The following is a 13091-nucleotide window of genomic DNA, read 5'->3' as shown; positions in this document are numbered from 1 at the left end:
CGATATTGTTGCAGTGGGCTTTGGCACTTAGGTCATTTGATATTAGTATTCCAAGGTCTTTAACTGAGTGTGGGTTGGCTGTGAGATTTTGTTTATTCAGTTTATATATGAGGTTCGGATTCTTTTTGCCGATGTGGAGGGTAGAACATTTGCTGGTTGATATTTGAAGTTGCCATGTGCTAGACCAATGTGAGACAAAGTCAAGGTCTTTTTGGAGAGTAGATGTGTTGTCTGTGGTGTTGAAAAGTTTTACATCGTCGGCGAAAAGAACACAGTTGCTTTCATAACTACAGATCTCTAGTTGCTCACTTCTGGATGGTGGGCTTCTTTGGCACTGGGATGATAGTGGAGCATTGAAGCAAGAAGGGACATAGCAAACCTCTATGTTATACTTCCAAGTAGAAAAAATATATTTGCTTTGCTTTTAATTTTGCATGTTCTGGTGCATTGTAGCCAATATCTGAATAAGTCACCCATGTTTCTTTCTCACAGTTGGAAAGGAATGTTCTTTGCAATGAGAACTTTTGAGCCACAATTTTAATTTAATCTTGCACTGAAACAGAACAATTTACTGCCAGCTGATTCAGTCATCACTTTTTATTCAATCCAAGACTTTTTATTCAGTCAACCAAGGTCAGTAGCTATCAGGAGTCATATTTTGCACTAAGCTGCATTTGGTTTAATTATGGTTTGTGCAATAAACCAGTTTTGGCTTCTTTTGCAAAATATGGTAAGCCATAAACCTTGTTCGACAAATAGCTAGTTCACTCCGTATCATAAACCGAAATAACAAAACAAAGATTATAGCTTAATGCAAGCTGTGAATTTCAGAATAATTCATGGAAAATATTCTCAATTAATGTTACACTTCCAGTAAAACTCAATTCCTGGTGACATCAGAGAGGGAAATGGTTTTTCCATTGCTATCTTTCATGTTGTGTTCCACGATACATGTTGTTTGACTGTTCTTTTGATGTTAAAAGGGCTTTTTATAAAAAGGAAGGGTTAAATATTCACTCTTTAGTCTACGTAACACTACACAAAGAGATAGAGACTATTGCTTCAAGAGGTACAAATTCCAGGTTACATCAAAGGAGAAAATGGGATGTAGTCTTAAATGGGCTTTTCTGCTAAAATCTGATAAAGATCTGATAGAATTACAGTAATTTTATTGAAAACTGTAATTACAATAGTGAAAGCACGTACAAAATAAACTCAGAGAAAACTGAGCAGTAGAAAGAGGAACAAAAGGTGCAAAGAAAAGGAAAATAAATACATTTTAAAAGTAAATTATATTCTAATTAGAACGGCCCCCACCCTCCTTGTCTTTCGCAAATTGCTTAAGACCCACCTTTGTCGCCAGGCATGGGGGAGTTAAGTTATCCTTTCCCCCTAGGCTACTACAAGTTATGTATGGTATGTGTGTGTGTATGTTTGTTTTTTTATAATAAGGGTTTTTTAGTTGTTTTTATTAATTGGATTGTTCATGTTGTTTTACCACTGTTGTTAGCCGCCCCGAGTCTGCGGAGAGGGGCAACATACAAATCCAACAAATAAACAAACAAACAAACAAACAAACAAACAAACAAACAATACAATTTGAGAAAACTACTTGCTATTTCCTTTTGCTCCATCATCTATTTTCACTGCTTTGTTTTATCTCTTCTATCTTTCTCCCTTTCCTCTGTATCTTCTTTTTCTCTGCTTATACTATCTAATTATTATTATTATTATTATTATTATTATTATTATTATTATTATTATTATGTATTAGATTTGTATGCCGCCCCTCTCCGAAGACTCGGGGTGGCTCACAACAATAATCAAAACCAATATAATGTTGCAAGAAATCTAATATTAAAAGAGAACAATATATAAAACCCCAACAATTCTTCTTTGCTTTCCTCCTTCCTTTCTTCTTCACCTTCCGTCATGAAATACTTTATGATAAAAATCCTGGGCCTTTTTAATTGAATCTAATTTCACTTTTTTTTGCCAGGTTATGTAATATTTGTATGTGTGTGTGTGTATGTGTGTTTGTGTATGTATATATATTTACATGGATACATATTTCTGCTGATAAGTGAAAAGGAAGGGACCCTGTTATAGATCTATTTCGACCTTGTTGTGGTCTCATCAGACAGACATACCCTTACCAGGATTTGAACCTGTAGCATGCTGCATGCAAGGCAAGATATTAACCTCTATGCTACAAGCTTGCCTCTGAATCAGCTTTTACCAGGGAAGAGCCATATGGTTGACTTTCTGTTGAAATCATCCTGGTATTCCCAAAGGGGAGGAAACAACTGGCCTCATGCAGGCGCCATTCCAAGGCAGATAAATTGTTTATATAGTTGACAAACTATAATTTACATGGTTACATATTTTTGCTGATAAATGAAAAGGAAGGGAGCCTGTTATAGATTCAAAACAGGCTCCCTTCCTTTTCACTTATTATAATAATAATAGTGATAATAATAACAATAACAATAATAATAACAATAACAATATATAATTATATTATATTATTATTATTATTATTATTTATTAGACTTGTATGCCACCCTTCTCCAAAGACTCGATTTATCAGCAAATATATATGTGTGTGTGTATATAAAGTATAAACAAACTTAATAATTCTTCATTCCATGTAAGATCACAGCAAATATCTCTTCTTCCCATAACCCATGCCTTAGTCATTTAGAAATCCATAAATCATCAACTTTTCAGGCTTGGTATCAGTAAAAATGCCATAAAGAGTTATGAGTTGCCAAATGTGTTAGTAATAGCTTACACAATGTAGTAAGCAATTCACATCCCAAATCAATGGGATAAGCTTATTAGGTGAGAAGTTATCTTTTCCTCCTACATTTCATTTCCCCCCCTCCAATTCCCCCATTCCTCAATTCCATGTACAATTATTAGAAAATCTATCTCTCAATTATGATGGAAACCTTAAACAATGAGGTCACTGCATGACCGCTGGAAATATCCCATGAGGAAAAAAAATATGAGTCACTTTAAAAATTCTTGAGAATTGGAAAAAAAAGCAGAAAGGATATTATGTGAAATCCCGTTTTCCACACTGCAGTTAACATAGTAATGGTCCAAATAGCTGTGCATTATAGCTTCAAGCGGAGGAAGTATTATGGGTGAACTGTTGAACAAGGAATTGGGAGGTCTGGAGTCAACTATAAAAGCTCAATACAGTGGTACCTCATCTTATGAACTTAATTCGTTCCGTGACGAGGTTCATAAGTAGAAAAGTTTGTAAGATGAAACAATATTTCCCATAGGAATCAATGTAAAAGCAAATAATGCGTGCAATCCCAAAACTCACCCCTTTTGCCTTGCGCCATTGGGAAACCCCGTTTCTGGACTTCTGTTGCCAGCCAAAGCGCCCGTTTTTGTGCTGCTGATATTTCCCTGAGGCTCCCCTCGCTGGGATTCAAAGCAGCGTCGGCAAAAATGAAGGGAATCCCATTGAGGGGAGCCTCAGGGAAATCCCAGCAGCGCGAGAACGGGCGCTTCGGCTGGCAATGGAAGTCCGGAGGTGGGGTTTCCCAGTGAGGGGAGTCTCAGGGGAAACCCAGCAGTGCCAGAACGGACGCTTCAGCTGGCAACGGAAGTACGGAGGTGGGGATTCCCAGCGAAAGGAGGCTCAGGGAAATCCCAGCGCTTCGGCTGGCAACGGAAGTCTGGAGGCGGGGCATCCCAGTGGCAGTGGCTTGGGTTCATAAGGTGAAAATAGTTCGGAAGAAGAGGCAAAAAAAAATCTTAAATACAGGGTTCATATCTTGAAAAGTTCGTTAGAAGAGGCGTTTGTAAAATGAGGTATCACTGTAGATATAGATCCGGTGGAGGCTTATGGCTTAGGGGTTAAAGATGATGAGCTTGTCTGTTGATGGGTTCAAGGATGGAGCAAAAGAGTCCTTGCCCAGCTCCTAAAGCATGCAAGGCATGCAGACTACCTACGGGACCAACCCAGGGGGAGTTGGTTCTAGAGGGCCGAGGCCACCACAGAGAAGGCTCTTCCCCTAGGCCCCGCTAGGTGGCATTGCCTGGGTGATGAGACCTGGAGAAGGCCAACTCTGTGGGACCTGACCAGCTTCTGGGATACATGAGGCAGAAGACGATCCTGCAAGTAATCTGTTCCCATGCCATGTAGGGCTTTATAGGTCATAACCAACTAGCCAACTTCTCTCCAGCTTGTCTATTCCCTCCAACCACAAAAATTCACTCTACTCTCCTTCCTCTACTCCTTCTTTCTCTCTCTCTCCCCCTCTCTCAAATTTTGAAGCATGTTCCAGTGAGAAGAGGGTGTCCCCCTTGGCTCAGCTCCTCGATATTTAGGTATCTTATTTATTTTATTTATTTATTTATTTATTTATTAGATTTGTATGCTGACCCTCTCCATAGACTCGGGGCGGCTCACAACAGAATAAAACAGTTCATAACAAATCTAATAATTTACAATTTAAAATATTTTAAAAGCCCCATTATTAAGCAGACATACGTACAAACATACCATACATAACCTGTATAGGCCCGGCCCGGGGGAGATATGTCAGTTCCCCCATGCCTGATGGCAAAGGTGGGTTTTGAGGACTTTACGAAAGGCAAGAAGGGTGGGGGCAGTTCTAATCTCTGGGGGGAGTTGGTTCCAGAGAGTCGGGACCGCCACAGAGAAGGCTCTTCCCCTGGGGCCCGCCAACCGACATTGTTTAGTTGACGGGACCCAGAGAAGGCCAACTCTGTGGGACCTAACTGGTCGCTGGGATTCGTGCAGCAGAAGGCGGTCCCGGAGATATTCTGGTCCGATGCCATGAAGGGCTTTATAGGTCATAACCAACACTTTGAATTGTGACCGGGAACTGATCGGCAACCAACGCAGACTGCGGAGTGTTGGTGTTACATATTTGGGGAAGCCCATGATTGCTCTCGCAGCTGCATTCTGCACGATCTGAAGTTTCCGAACACTTTTCAAAGGTAGCCCCATTGCTGTACCAATGGAACTACTGACTCAAAATCTCCGCCCACCAGCCCAAGTCAGCTCAGATCAGGCATCACGATACAGCAGCTGCTCTTCGACACCCAAACTGAGCCGTGTTTTTCCTTGGCTTTTTTCTCCCGCCATATGTCGGCTTGTCGAAGCAGAACCGCAGCCCTTCCAGGCCACCAAACCCATATGCTACACAGAGAGGAAGGTTACAACGGATGGCTGAAGTTGCACATCTTTTTGAGCTTTGCGCACTCATTTCTTTTTCTAGCATCTGTTCTGGGAAGCCACACATGAAGCATGAGCCAGCAATGTGTGGTGCAGCTGCTAACGGGGCATTTTTGGATGGCAGTGATATTGTAATATTGAGATTACAGCTCTGCTTTATGCTTTAAGCTACATCGGTATTTGTTTGTCCAGTTTTGGATAAACACTGGAAAGACGCTGATGAATTGGTAGGAGAGCAGAGAAGAGCAAACAACAGGGAGAGTGGGGTAAATTGTATGAAGGACTGGGTCTCTTAAGTCCAGCACTTGCCAAACCTGGGAAAATAGAATAGAATAGAATATCATAGCATAGAATATTATAGCATAGAATAGAATAGAATTCTTTATTGGCCAAGTGTGATTGGACACACAAGGAATTTATCTTTGGTGCAGATGCTCTCAGTGTACATAAAAGAAAATACAGTGTTCCCTCGATTTTCGCAGAGGATGCGTTCCGAGACCGCCCGTGAAAGTTGAATTTCCGCAAAGTAGAGATGCGGAAGTAAATACACTATTTTTGGGCTATGAACAGTATCACATGCCATCCCTTAACACTTTAAACCCCTAAATTGCAATTTCCCATTCCCTTAGCAACTATTTAGATTATTACTCACCATGTTTCTTTATTAAAGTTTATTAAAAAAATATTTATTAAAGGTGGACAAAAGTTTGGTGATGACATATGATGTCATCAGGCGGGAAAAACCGTGGTATAGGGGGGAAAACCGCAAAGTATTTTTTAATTAATATTTTTGAAAAACCATGGTATAGACTTTTCGCGAAGTTCGAACCCGCGAAAATCGAGAGAACACTGTACTTGTCAAGATCATGAGTTACAACACTTAATGATTGTCAAAGGGGTCAAATAAGCAATGAGGAAACAATCAATATTAATAAAAATCTTAATTTAATTTAATTAATTCGACTTCTATGCCGACCAATGCCATAGGACTCAGGGCGGCTTACAATAATAAAAAATAATACAATAGTACAATAATAAAAAGAAGTCAAGCCTCAACAGTAGATTAAAACACCATTATAACCCTAATGAGCCCATTATAAAAAAATAAAAAAATCAATCTAACAAACATACATACCAGCCAAACATAATTCGGGCACATCTGATGTTGCCTGTCGATAGGATAAGAGGTGAGTAAGGGGCGAGTACAAGTGCACTCGAGTGCCTTCCGTCCCCTGTCCTATTGCTCTCCTATATCTCCTATACCTTTCTTCTATTCCTATATCTCTTCTTCTATTCTTTCATTGATATGTTCTATTACTATACCTTCTTTTCTATTATTTCTTAGATATATTTTACTATGAGTATCTCCTCTATAACCTTCATCATGTATTTTACTATGTGTATACAGTATAGATATATACCCACTAAAACCCTCATTGTGTATTGGACTAAATGAATGAATGAATGAATGAATGAATGAATGAATGAATGAATGAATGAATAAAATAAAGGATACAAGCAACAAGTTACAGTCACAGAATCATTAGTGGGAGGAAATGGGTGATAGAAATGATGGGAAAAAACTAGTAGAAATAGAAGTGCAGACTTAATAAATAGTTTGACAGTGTTGAGTGAATTATTTGTTTAGCAGAGTGATGGCATTCGGGAAAAAACTGTTCTTGTGTCTAGTGGTCTTGGTGTGCAGTACATTACCTCTGGTGCATCTCTGGTGGCCTAAGCACTCTGCACCCAGCAAAAATGGGATCCCAAGCTCTGTTTTTGGCTTGTAACTTTGAACTGTCACTAAATGAATTGCTTTAAATCAGTGGTTCTCAACCTTGGGGTCAGGACCCCTTTGGGGGTCGAACGACCATTTCACAGGGGTCGCCTAAGACCATGGGAAAAGACAAATTTCCAATGGTGTTAGCAACTGAAGCTTCTATTCTGGCATCTCGGAACATATTTTTACAATCCAACCAATCAGGCGTTTACAGGGCGGTGTCCCTCTGACCTCTTGCCAATCAGCTTAAAGATCTGTTGGAAGAATTGGCGCTAAACTTATGGTTGGGGGTCACCACAAGATGAGGAACTGTATTAAGGGGTTGCGGCATTAGAAAGGTTGAGAACCACTGCTTTAAATCAAAGGCTACCTGTATATGAGCCATCCAAGCTATATGGATCCAGAATAGAATAGACTAGACTAGACTAGACTAGAATAGAACAGAACAGAACATACTAGATTAGACTAGACTAGACTAGACTAGACTAGAATAGAATAGAATAGAATAGAATAGAATAGAATTATTTATTGGATAAGAGTGATTGGACACACAAGGAATTTGTCTTGGTGCATATGCTCTCAGTGTACATAAAAGAAAATATAGATTTGAAAATATATAAACAATTTATATTTTATTTTATTTATTTTATTTATTTGTTTATTTGTTTGTTTGTTTATTTATTTATTTATTTATTGATTGATTGATTGGATTTGTATGCCGCCCCTCTCCATAGACTCGGAGCGGCTAACCACAATGATTAAAAACAACATATAACAATCCAATCCAATACTAAAATAACTAAAAAAAACCCTTATTATAAAAACCAAACATACATACAGACATACCATGCGTAAATTGTAAAGGCCTAGGAGGAAAGAATATCTCAGTTTCCCCATGCCTGACAGCAGAGGTGGGTTTTAAGAAGTTTACGAAAGGCGAGGAGGGTGGGGGCAATTCTAATCTCTGGGGGGAGTTGGTTCCAAAGGGCCGGGGCCGCCACAGAGAAGGCTCTTCCCCTGGGTCCCGCCAAACGACATTGTTTAATTGATGGGACCCGGAGAAGGCCCACTCTGTGGGCTATTTCTTATTCTATTTATTAGCTTCTCTCACACTGTTAATATCTTTTTAATGTCATGTTTATGACTATCATCATGGCGAGTGAGAATCACACTAAAATAGAAAATGTATTTCCTCTGCACAATGGCCCTTGTCTCATTTGAAATTTGGCACCAAAAAAAAAATCAGCATTGATGGCTTAGTGCAAGCTCCATCTGTTCTGTTGGTTGCATGCGAGTGAAATTCAACTTCTGGTGAAAAGTTTGCTTTCCAGTTGTCTATATTAAGCATTTTTAAACCCTCCTTGCCCTTTGGAGGTATTGCATTTATCAATGGGAAGAGAAGGATTCCACAGCTCTGAGGTCATGAAATAGGAACAAGGCCTCGCTGGGTGGAAGAGGCAGAGAAGCAACATATTTTTTTTCAAGTACATACGGTAAACCTTCTCTGGAATTAGTTCCCTTTTTAGCTACTTATTGATGCAGCAAAGAGCATTTTTTCCGAGACTGCTCAGACCTCCCGAATGAAAGCCCTGCGGGATTGGCTCTGCTGGAAGTCTCACGTAGGCAGAAATATGGAAATACCTCACTTTTGTGACTCATCCCCACTCCATGCTGTTCTCCCAAGCAGAGTACAGTGGTACCTCTACCTAAGAACGCCTCTACTTACAAACTTTTCTAGCTAAGAAACGGGTGTTCAAGATTTTTTTGCCTCTTCTCAAGAACCATTTTCCACTTACAAACCCGAGCCTCCAAAACTGTAACCGGAAAAGGCAGGAAGAAGCCTCCGTGGGGCCTCTCTAGGAATCTCTTGGGAGGAAACAGGGCCAGAAAAGGTGGGGAGAAGCCTCTGTGGGACCTCTCTAGGAATCTCCTGGGGGGAAACAGGACCAGAAAAGATAGGGAGAAGCCTCTGTGGGGCCTCTCTAGGAATCTCCTGGGAGGAAACAGGGCCAGAAAAGGCGGGGAGAAGCCTCTGTGGGGCCTCTCTAGGAATCTCCTGGGAGGAAACAGGGCCAGAAAAGGCGGGGAGAAGGCTCCGTGGGGCCTCTCTAGGAATCTCCTGGGAGGAAACAGGGCTGGAAAAGGCAGAGAGAAGCCTCCGTAGGGCCTCTCTAGGAATCTCCTGGGAGGAAACAGGGCTGGAAAAGGCAGAGAGAAGCCTCCGTGGGGCCTCTCTAGGAATCTCCTGGGAGGAAACAGGGCTGGAAAAGGCAGGGAGAAGCCTCTGTGGGGCCACTCTAGGAATCTCCTGGGAGGAAACAGGGCCTCCACCCTCCCTGTGGTTTCCCCAATCGCACGCATTATTTGCTTTTACATTGATTCCTATGGGAAAAATTGCTTCTTCTTACAAACTTTTCTACTGGTCATGGAACGAAATAAGTTCGTAAGTAGAAGTACCACTGTACGGGAGACTTAGAAAATCATGGATTAAATTTTTCTATCTTTAAGCGAGACAAAACCATGAGTGAGTGTGAAGGGCGGGCAGCTGTGGCCCACAAAGATCGCTAAACAATGACTCCCAAGATAGTTGTGGCAACTGAAGTCATGACTCAACAAGTGGAACGGTTATCACTCCAGATTCTGAATCCAGCAACCCAAGTTTTCATCACTGCAAGCTTTCAAGAAGAGACTAGGCTACCATTAGTTAGAAATGTTGTAGGGCTGTGATGGCGAACCTTTCTTGGTTTGCGTGCCAAAAGCGGTGTGTGGGAGTGTGCCAGCATGTGTGTACCTGCCTACACTCCTTCTCTCCTCCCAGGTCTTTCTATAACCTGGTAGGCGGAAAAAAACACCCAAATGGGCAAACCAGAAGTTCAGGAAAATGTTCTTCCTGTTGGCTGTTGTGCTGTTTTTTGTATTCCAGAGGGTTCAGGGAAGCTTCCTGAAGCTCCAGAGTGCAAAAAAACAGCACAACTGGCAAACCAGATGTTTGGAAAATGCTATTAAGGTTGAAAATGAAGCCTCCTGAACTCCATTTTCACTGGCAGAGACACTGTGTGCCAGATCTAAGCACTTATTATTATTATTATTATTATTATTATTATTATTATTATTATTATTATTATTATTATTAGAAACATAGAAGACTGATGGCAGAAAAAGACCTCATGGTCCATCTAGTCTGCCCTTATACTATTTCCTGTATTTTATCTAAGGATGGATCTATGTTTATCCCAGGCATGTTTAAATTCAGTTACTGTGGATTTACCAACCACGTCTGCTGGAAGTTTGTTCCAAGCATCTACTACTCTTTCAGTGAAATAATATTTTCTCGCGTTGCTTTTGATCTTTCCCCCAACTAACTTCAGATTGTGTCCCCTTGTTCTTGTGGTCACTTTCCTATTAAAAACACTTCCCTCCTGAACCTTATTTAACCCTTTAACATATTTAAATGTTTCGATCATGTCCCCCCTTTTCCTTCTGTCCTCCAGACTATACAGATTGAGTTCATTAAGTCTTTCCTGATACGTTTTATGCTTAAGACCTTCCACCATTCTTGTAGCCCGTCTTTGGACCGGTTCAATTTTGTCAATATCTTTTTGTAGGTGAGGTCTCCAGAACTGAACACAGTTGTTGTTGTTGTTGTTGTTGTTGTTATTATTATTATTAGTATTAGTATTAGTATTATTAATATTTTATTTATTCAATTTTTATGCCGCCCTTCTCCTTAGACTCAGGGCGGCTTACAACATGTTAGCAATAGCACTTTTTAACAGAGCCAGCCTATTGACCCCACAATCCAGGTCCTCATTTTACCCACCTCGGAAGGATGGAAGGCTGAGTCAACCTTGAGCTGGTGATGAGATTTAAACTGCTGACCTACAGATCTACAGTCAGCTTCAGTGGCCTGCAGTACAGCACTCTACCTGCTGCGCCACCCCGGCTCTGTCGTCATTATTATTATTATTATTATTATTATTATTATTATTATTATTATTATTATTATTATTTGAGCTTGTATGCCGCCCCTCTCCACGGACTCAGGGCGGCTCACAGCATATACCAAAAACATAATACAGTTTATCCAATTAATATACTAAAAAGATCCGGGCCCCTGGCCTTGAGTTTGACACCCCTGATTTAAAGGATATTTTCCCTCCTCCCCTCTGGCCTTGATATATTCCACTGTCCTGTGGCTAAACAAAATCCATTTCTGATACTTGGTCCTTCTAGATTTATGTATCAATGCTTAACTCTTATCTTCCTTACATTCCTTAGAACACAAACATCAAAGTGGAAGAAGTCCGAATACGGGCCGTCTTTTCAGCCGCTCGCAAGCGCATCCCCGTAACGGAGGGTTACGTGGAAGTCAAAGAACGGGGCACTTGGAAACAGATCTGCGACAAAAACTGGAGCACCAAAAATTCCCGGGTCGTCTGCGGCATGTTCGGATTCCCAGGAGAGAAGAAATACAACGTCAGGGCCTACAAGTAAGAATCACTTCTCTAAGGCAGTGATTTGCAACCTTTTTTGAGCCACGGCACATTTTTTACATTTACAAAATTCTGGGGCACACCACCAACCAAAATGACACAAAATGACACCCTAAGACACTCTCCTCTCTTTTTCCATCCCTATCTCCTCCCACCCCTGGTGTGTGTGTGTGTGTGTGTATACACTCTTGAACCATTTCCAAAAACAGGTGAGGGCTGGGTTTTTTCTCTCTCTTATTCTTTGGGTGCTTTTTATCATATGCTTTAAATCAAGAGTCACTGCTCTCTCTTTTGTTTCTCTCTCTTTCCTCTCATTCTCTGTCTCAATCATTTTCTCATTTCTCTTTTTTCCTCCCCTTTTTGCTCATTTCTCTCTCTCTCTCCCTTCTCCTTTTCTCTCTCTCTTTCTCTCTCTCTTGCTTGCTTTCTTTCTTTCTCTCTCTTTCTTGCTTTCTGTCTCCCTCACTCTTGCTTTCTCTTTCTCTTTTCTTCCTCTCTCTTGCTTTCTCTCTCTCTTTCTCTCTCTTTTGCTTTCTTCCCCTCTCTCTCTCTCTCTCACTCTCTCTTTCTCTCTCAGCAAAAAGTTGTGAGACTGGAACCTGAGCTTTCTTCTTCGCAGCACACCTGACCATGTCTCGCGGCACACTAGTGTGCCACGGCACACTGGTTGAAAAACACTGCTCTAAGGGGTGGTTACGTTGCTAAACTTTGAGAATACAACACATATGGCGAATCTATTTCCAAACGGGAGTTGGAAAAATTCTGGTCATTTCTGGGCCTTTTGTTGTCAATGTCTGAAGAGCTTCAACTCTTAATTCCTTTCATTGTTTTTGACAAAAAGAGGCCTTCCGACAGCTGCAAAGCATATTCTCTTGAGCAATATAATTTGAACAGTTTGTCCTGACCATAGATGGAGGGAGGTCTGAAGGTACCAAGTCTCCGCTTTTCATGCTTGTTCTTCAAGTTTCCATGCAGGATTTTTTTTCCTAGTGTCCCCTCTTTGCAGGATTTCATTGGCCAAGTTTCAAATACTTTGTGAGTAAAAAATGATGAAATTAAAATTAAGTGGTTGGGCGGGAGAAAGAAGGAGGAGGATGGAAAGGAATTCTTAAAAACCGCTTCACAGTGGATTTCTTAAGGCCATTGTGGGTTTTTACGTAAAATATATTTGCAAATCATCGGTGAGGAAGTGATTCCAGATGACCTAGTGTGTTTTGTTTTACACGTGGGAGGAGAAACAATCACATGTCTAGACTGATGTTCCGGCTTTCTTGGGATCTCTAGTCTCCACCCTGCTTATATCTCTCTACCTTGGTGTGAGCTGGTTGATGCTTTTTGTGGGGTGGAACGGCCTGCTTAACCGCTCGCTCAGAATTAATCTGGTTATCTGCTCTGTAAGATGAATCACAATGGCCTGTCCTGAGGGAACGGGCTTCAGGCTTGGGTGACTAAGTCTTTCCTCTCTTCATTGGGGTCATTTTGGTCAGTTGAAAGTAGGAAAATGGCTACATCCTGCCAGCGTGGTTCATTTATTTATCTTTCTTCAACCCCAGAAATTCCCAGGGAAATTTATTTATTTATTTATTTATTT

General features: G+C 40.9%; 1 protein-coding gene across 2 annotated transcripts in view; it reads left to right on the top strand.

The window, feature by feature from the left end:
* LOXL2 (lysyl oxidase like 2) overlaps nt 1-13091 on the top strand; it is a 121247-nt gene that overhangs the window by 55903 nt on the left and 52253 nt on the right. For both annotated transcript variants that reach the window (XM_070765251.1, XM_070765252.1), the window contains exon 4: nt 11286-11497. In XM_070765251.1, the coding sequence (XP_070621352.1) occupies nt 11286-11497 (212 nt within the window). The remainder of the gene's footprint in view (nt 1-11285; nt 11498-13091) is intronic.

This window comes from Erythrolamprus reginae, chromosome 12 (assembly GCF_031021105.1).
Source record: "Erythrolamprus reginae isolate rEryReg1 chromosome 12, rEryReg1.hap1, whole genome shotgun sequence".
Classification (NCBI taxonomy): domain Eukaryota; kingdom Metazoa; phylum Chordata; class Lepidosauria; order Squamata; family Dipsadidae; genus Erythrolamprus; species Erythrolamprus reginae.
Note: the sequence above shows the minus strand (reverse complement) of the source record. Positions and strands in the feature narration are given on the sequence as shown.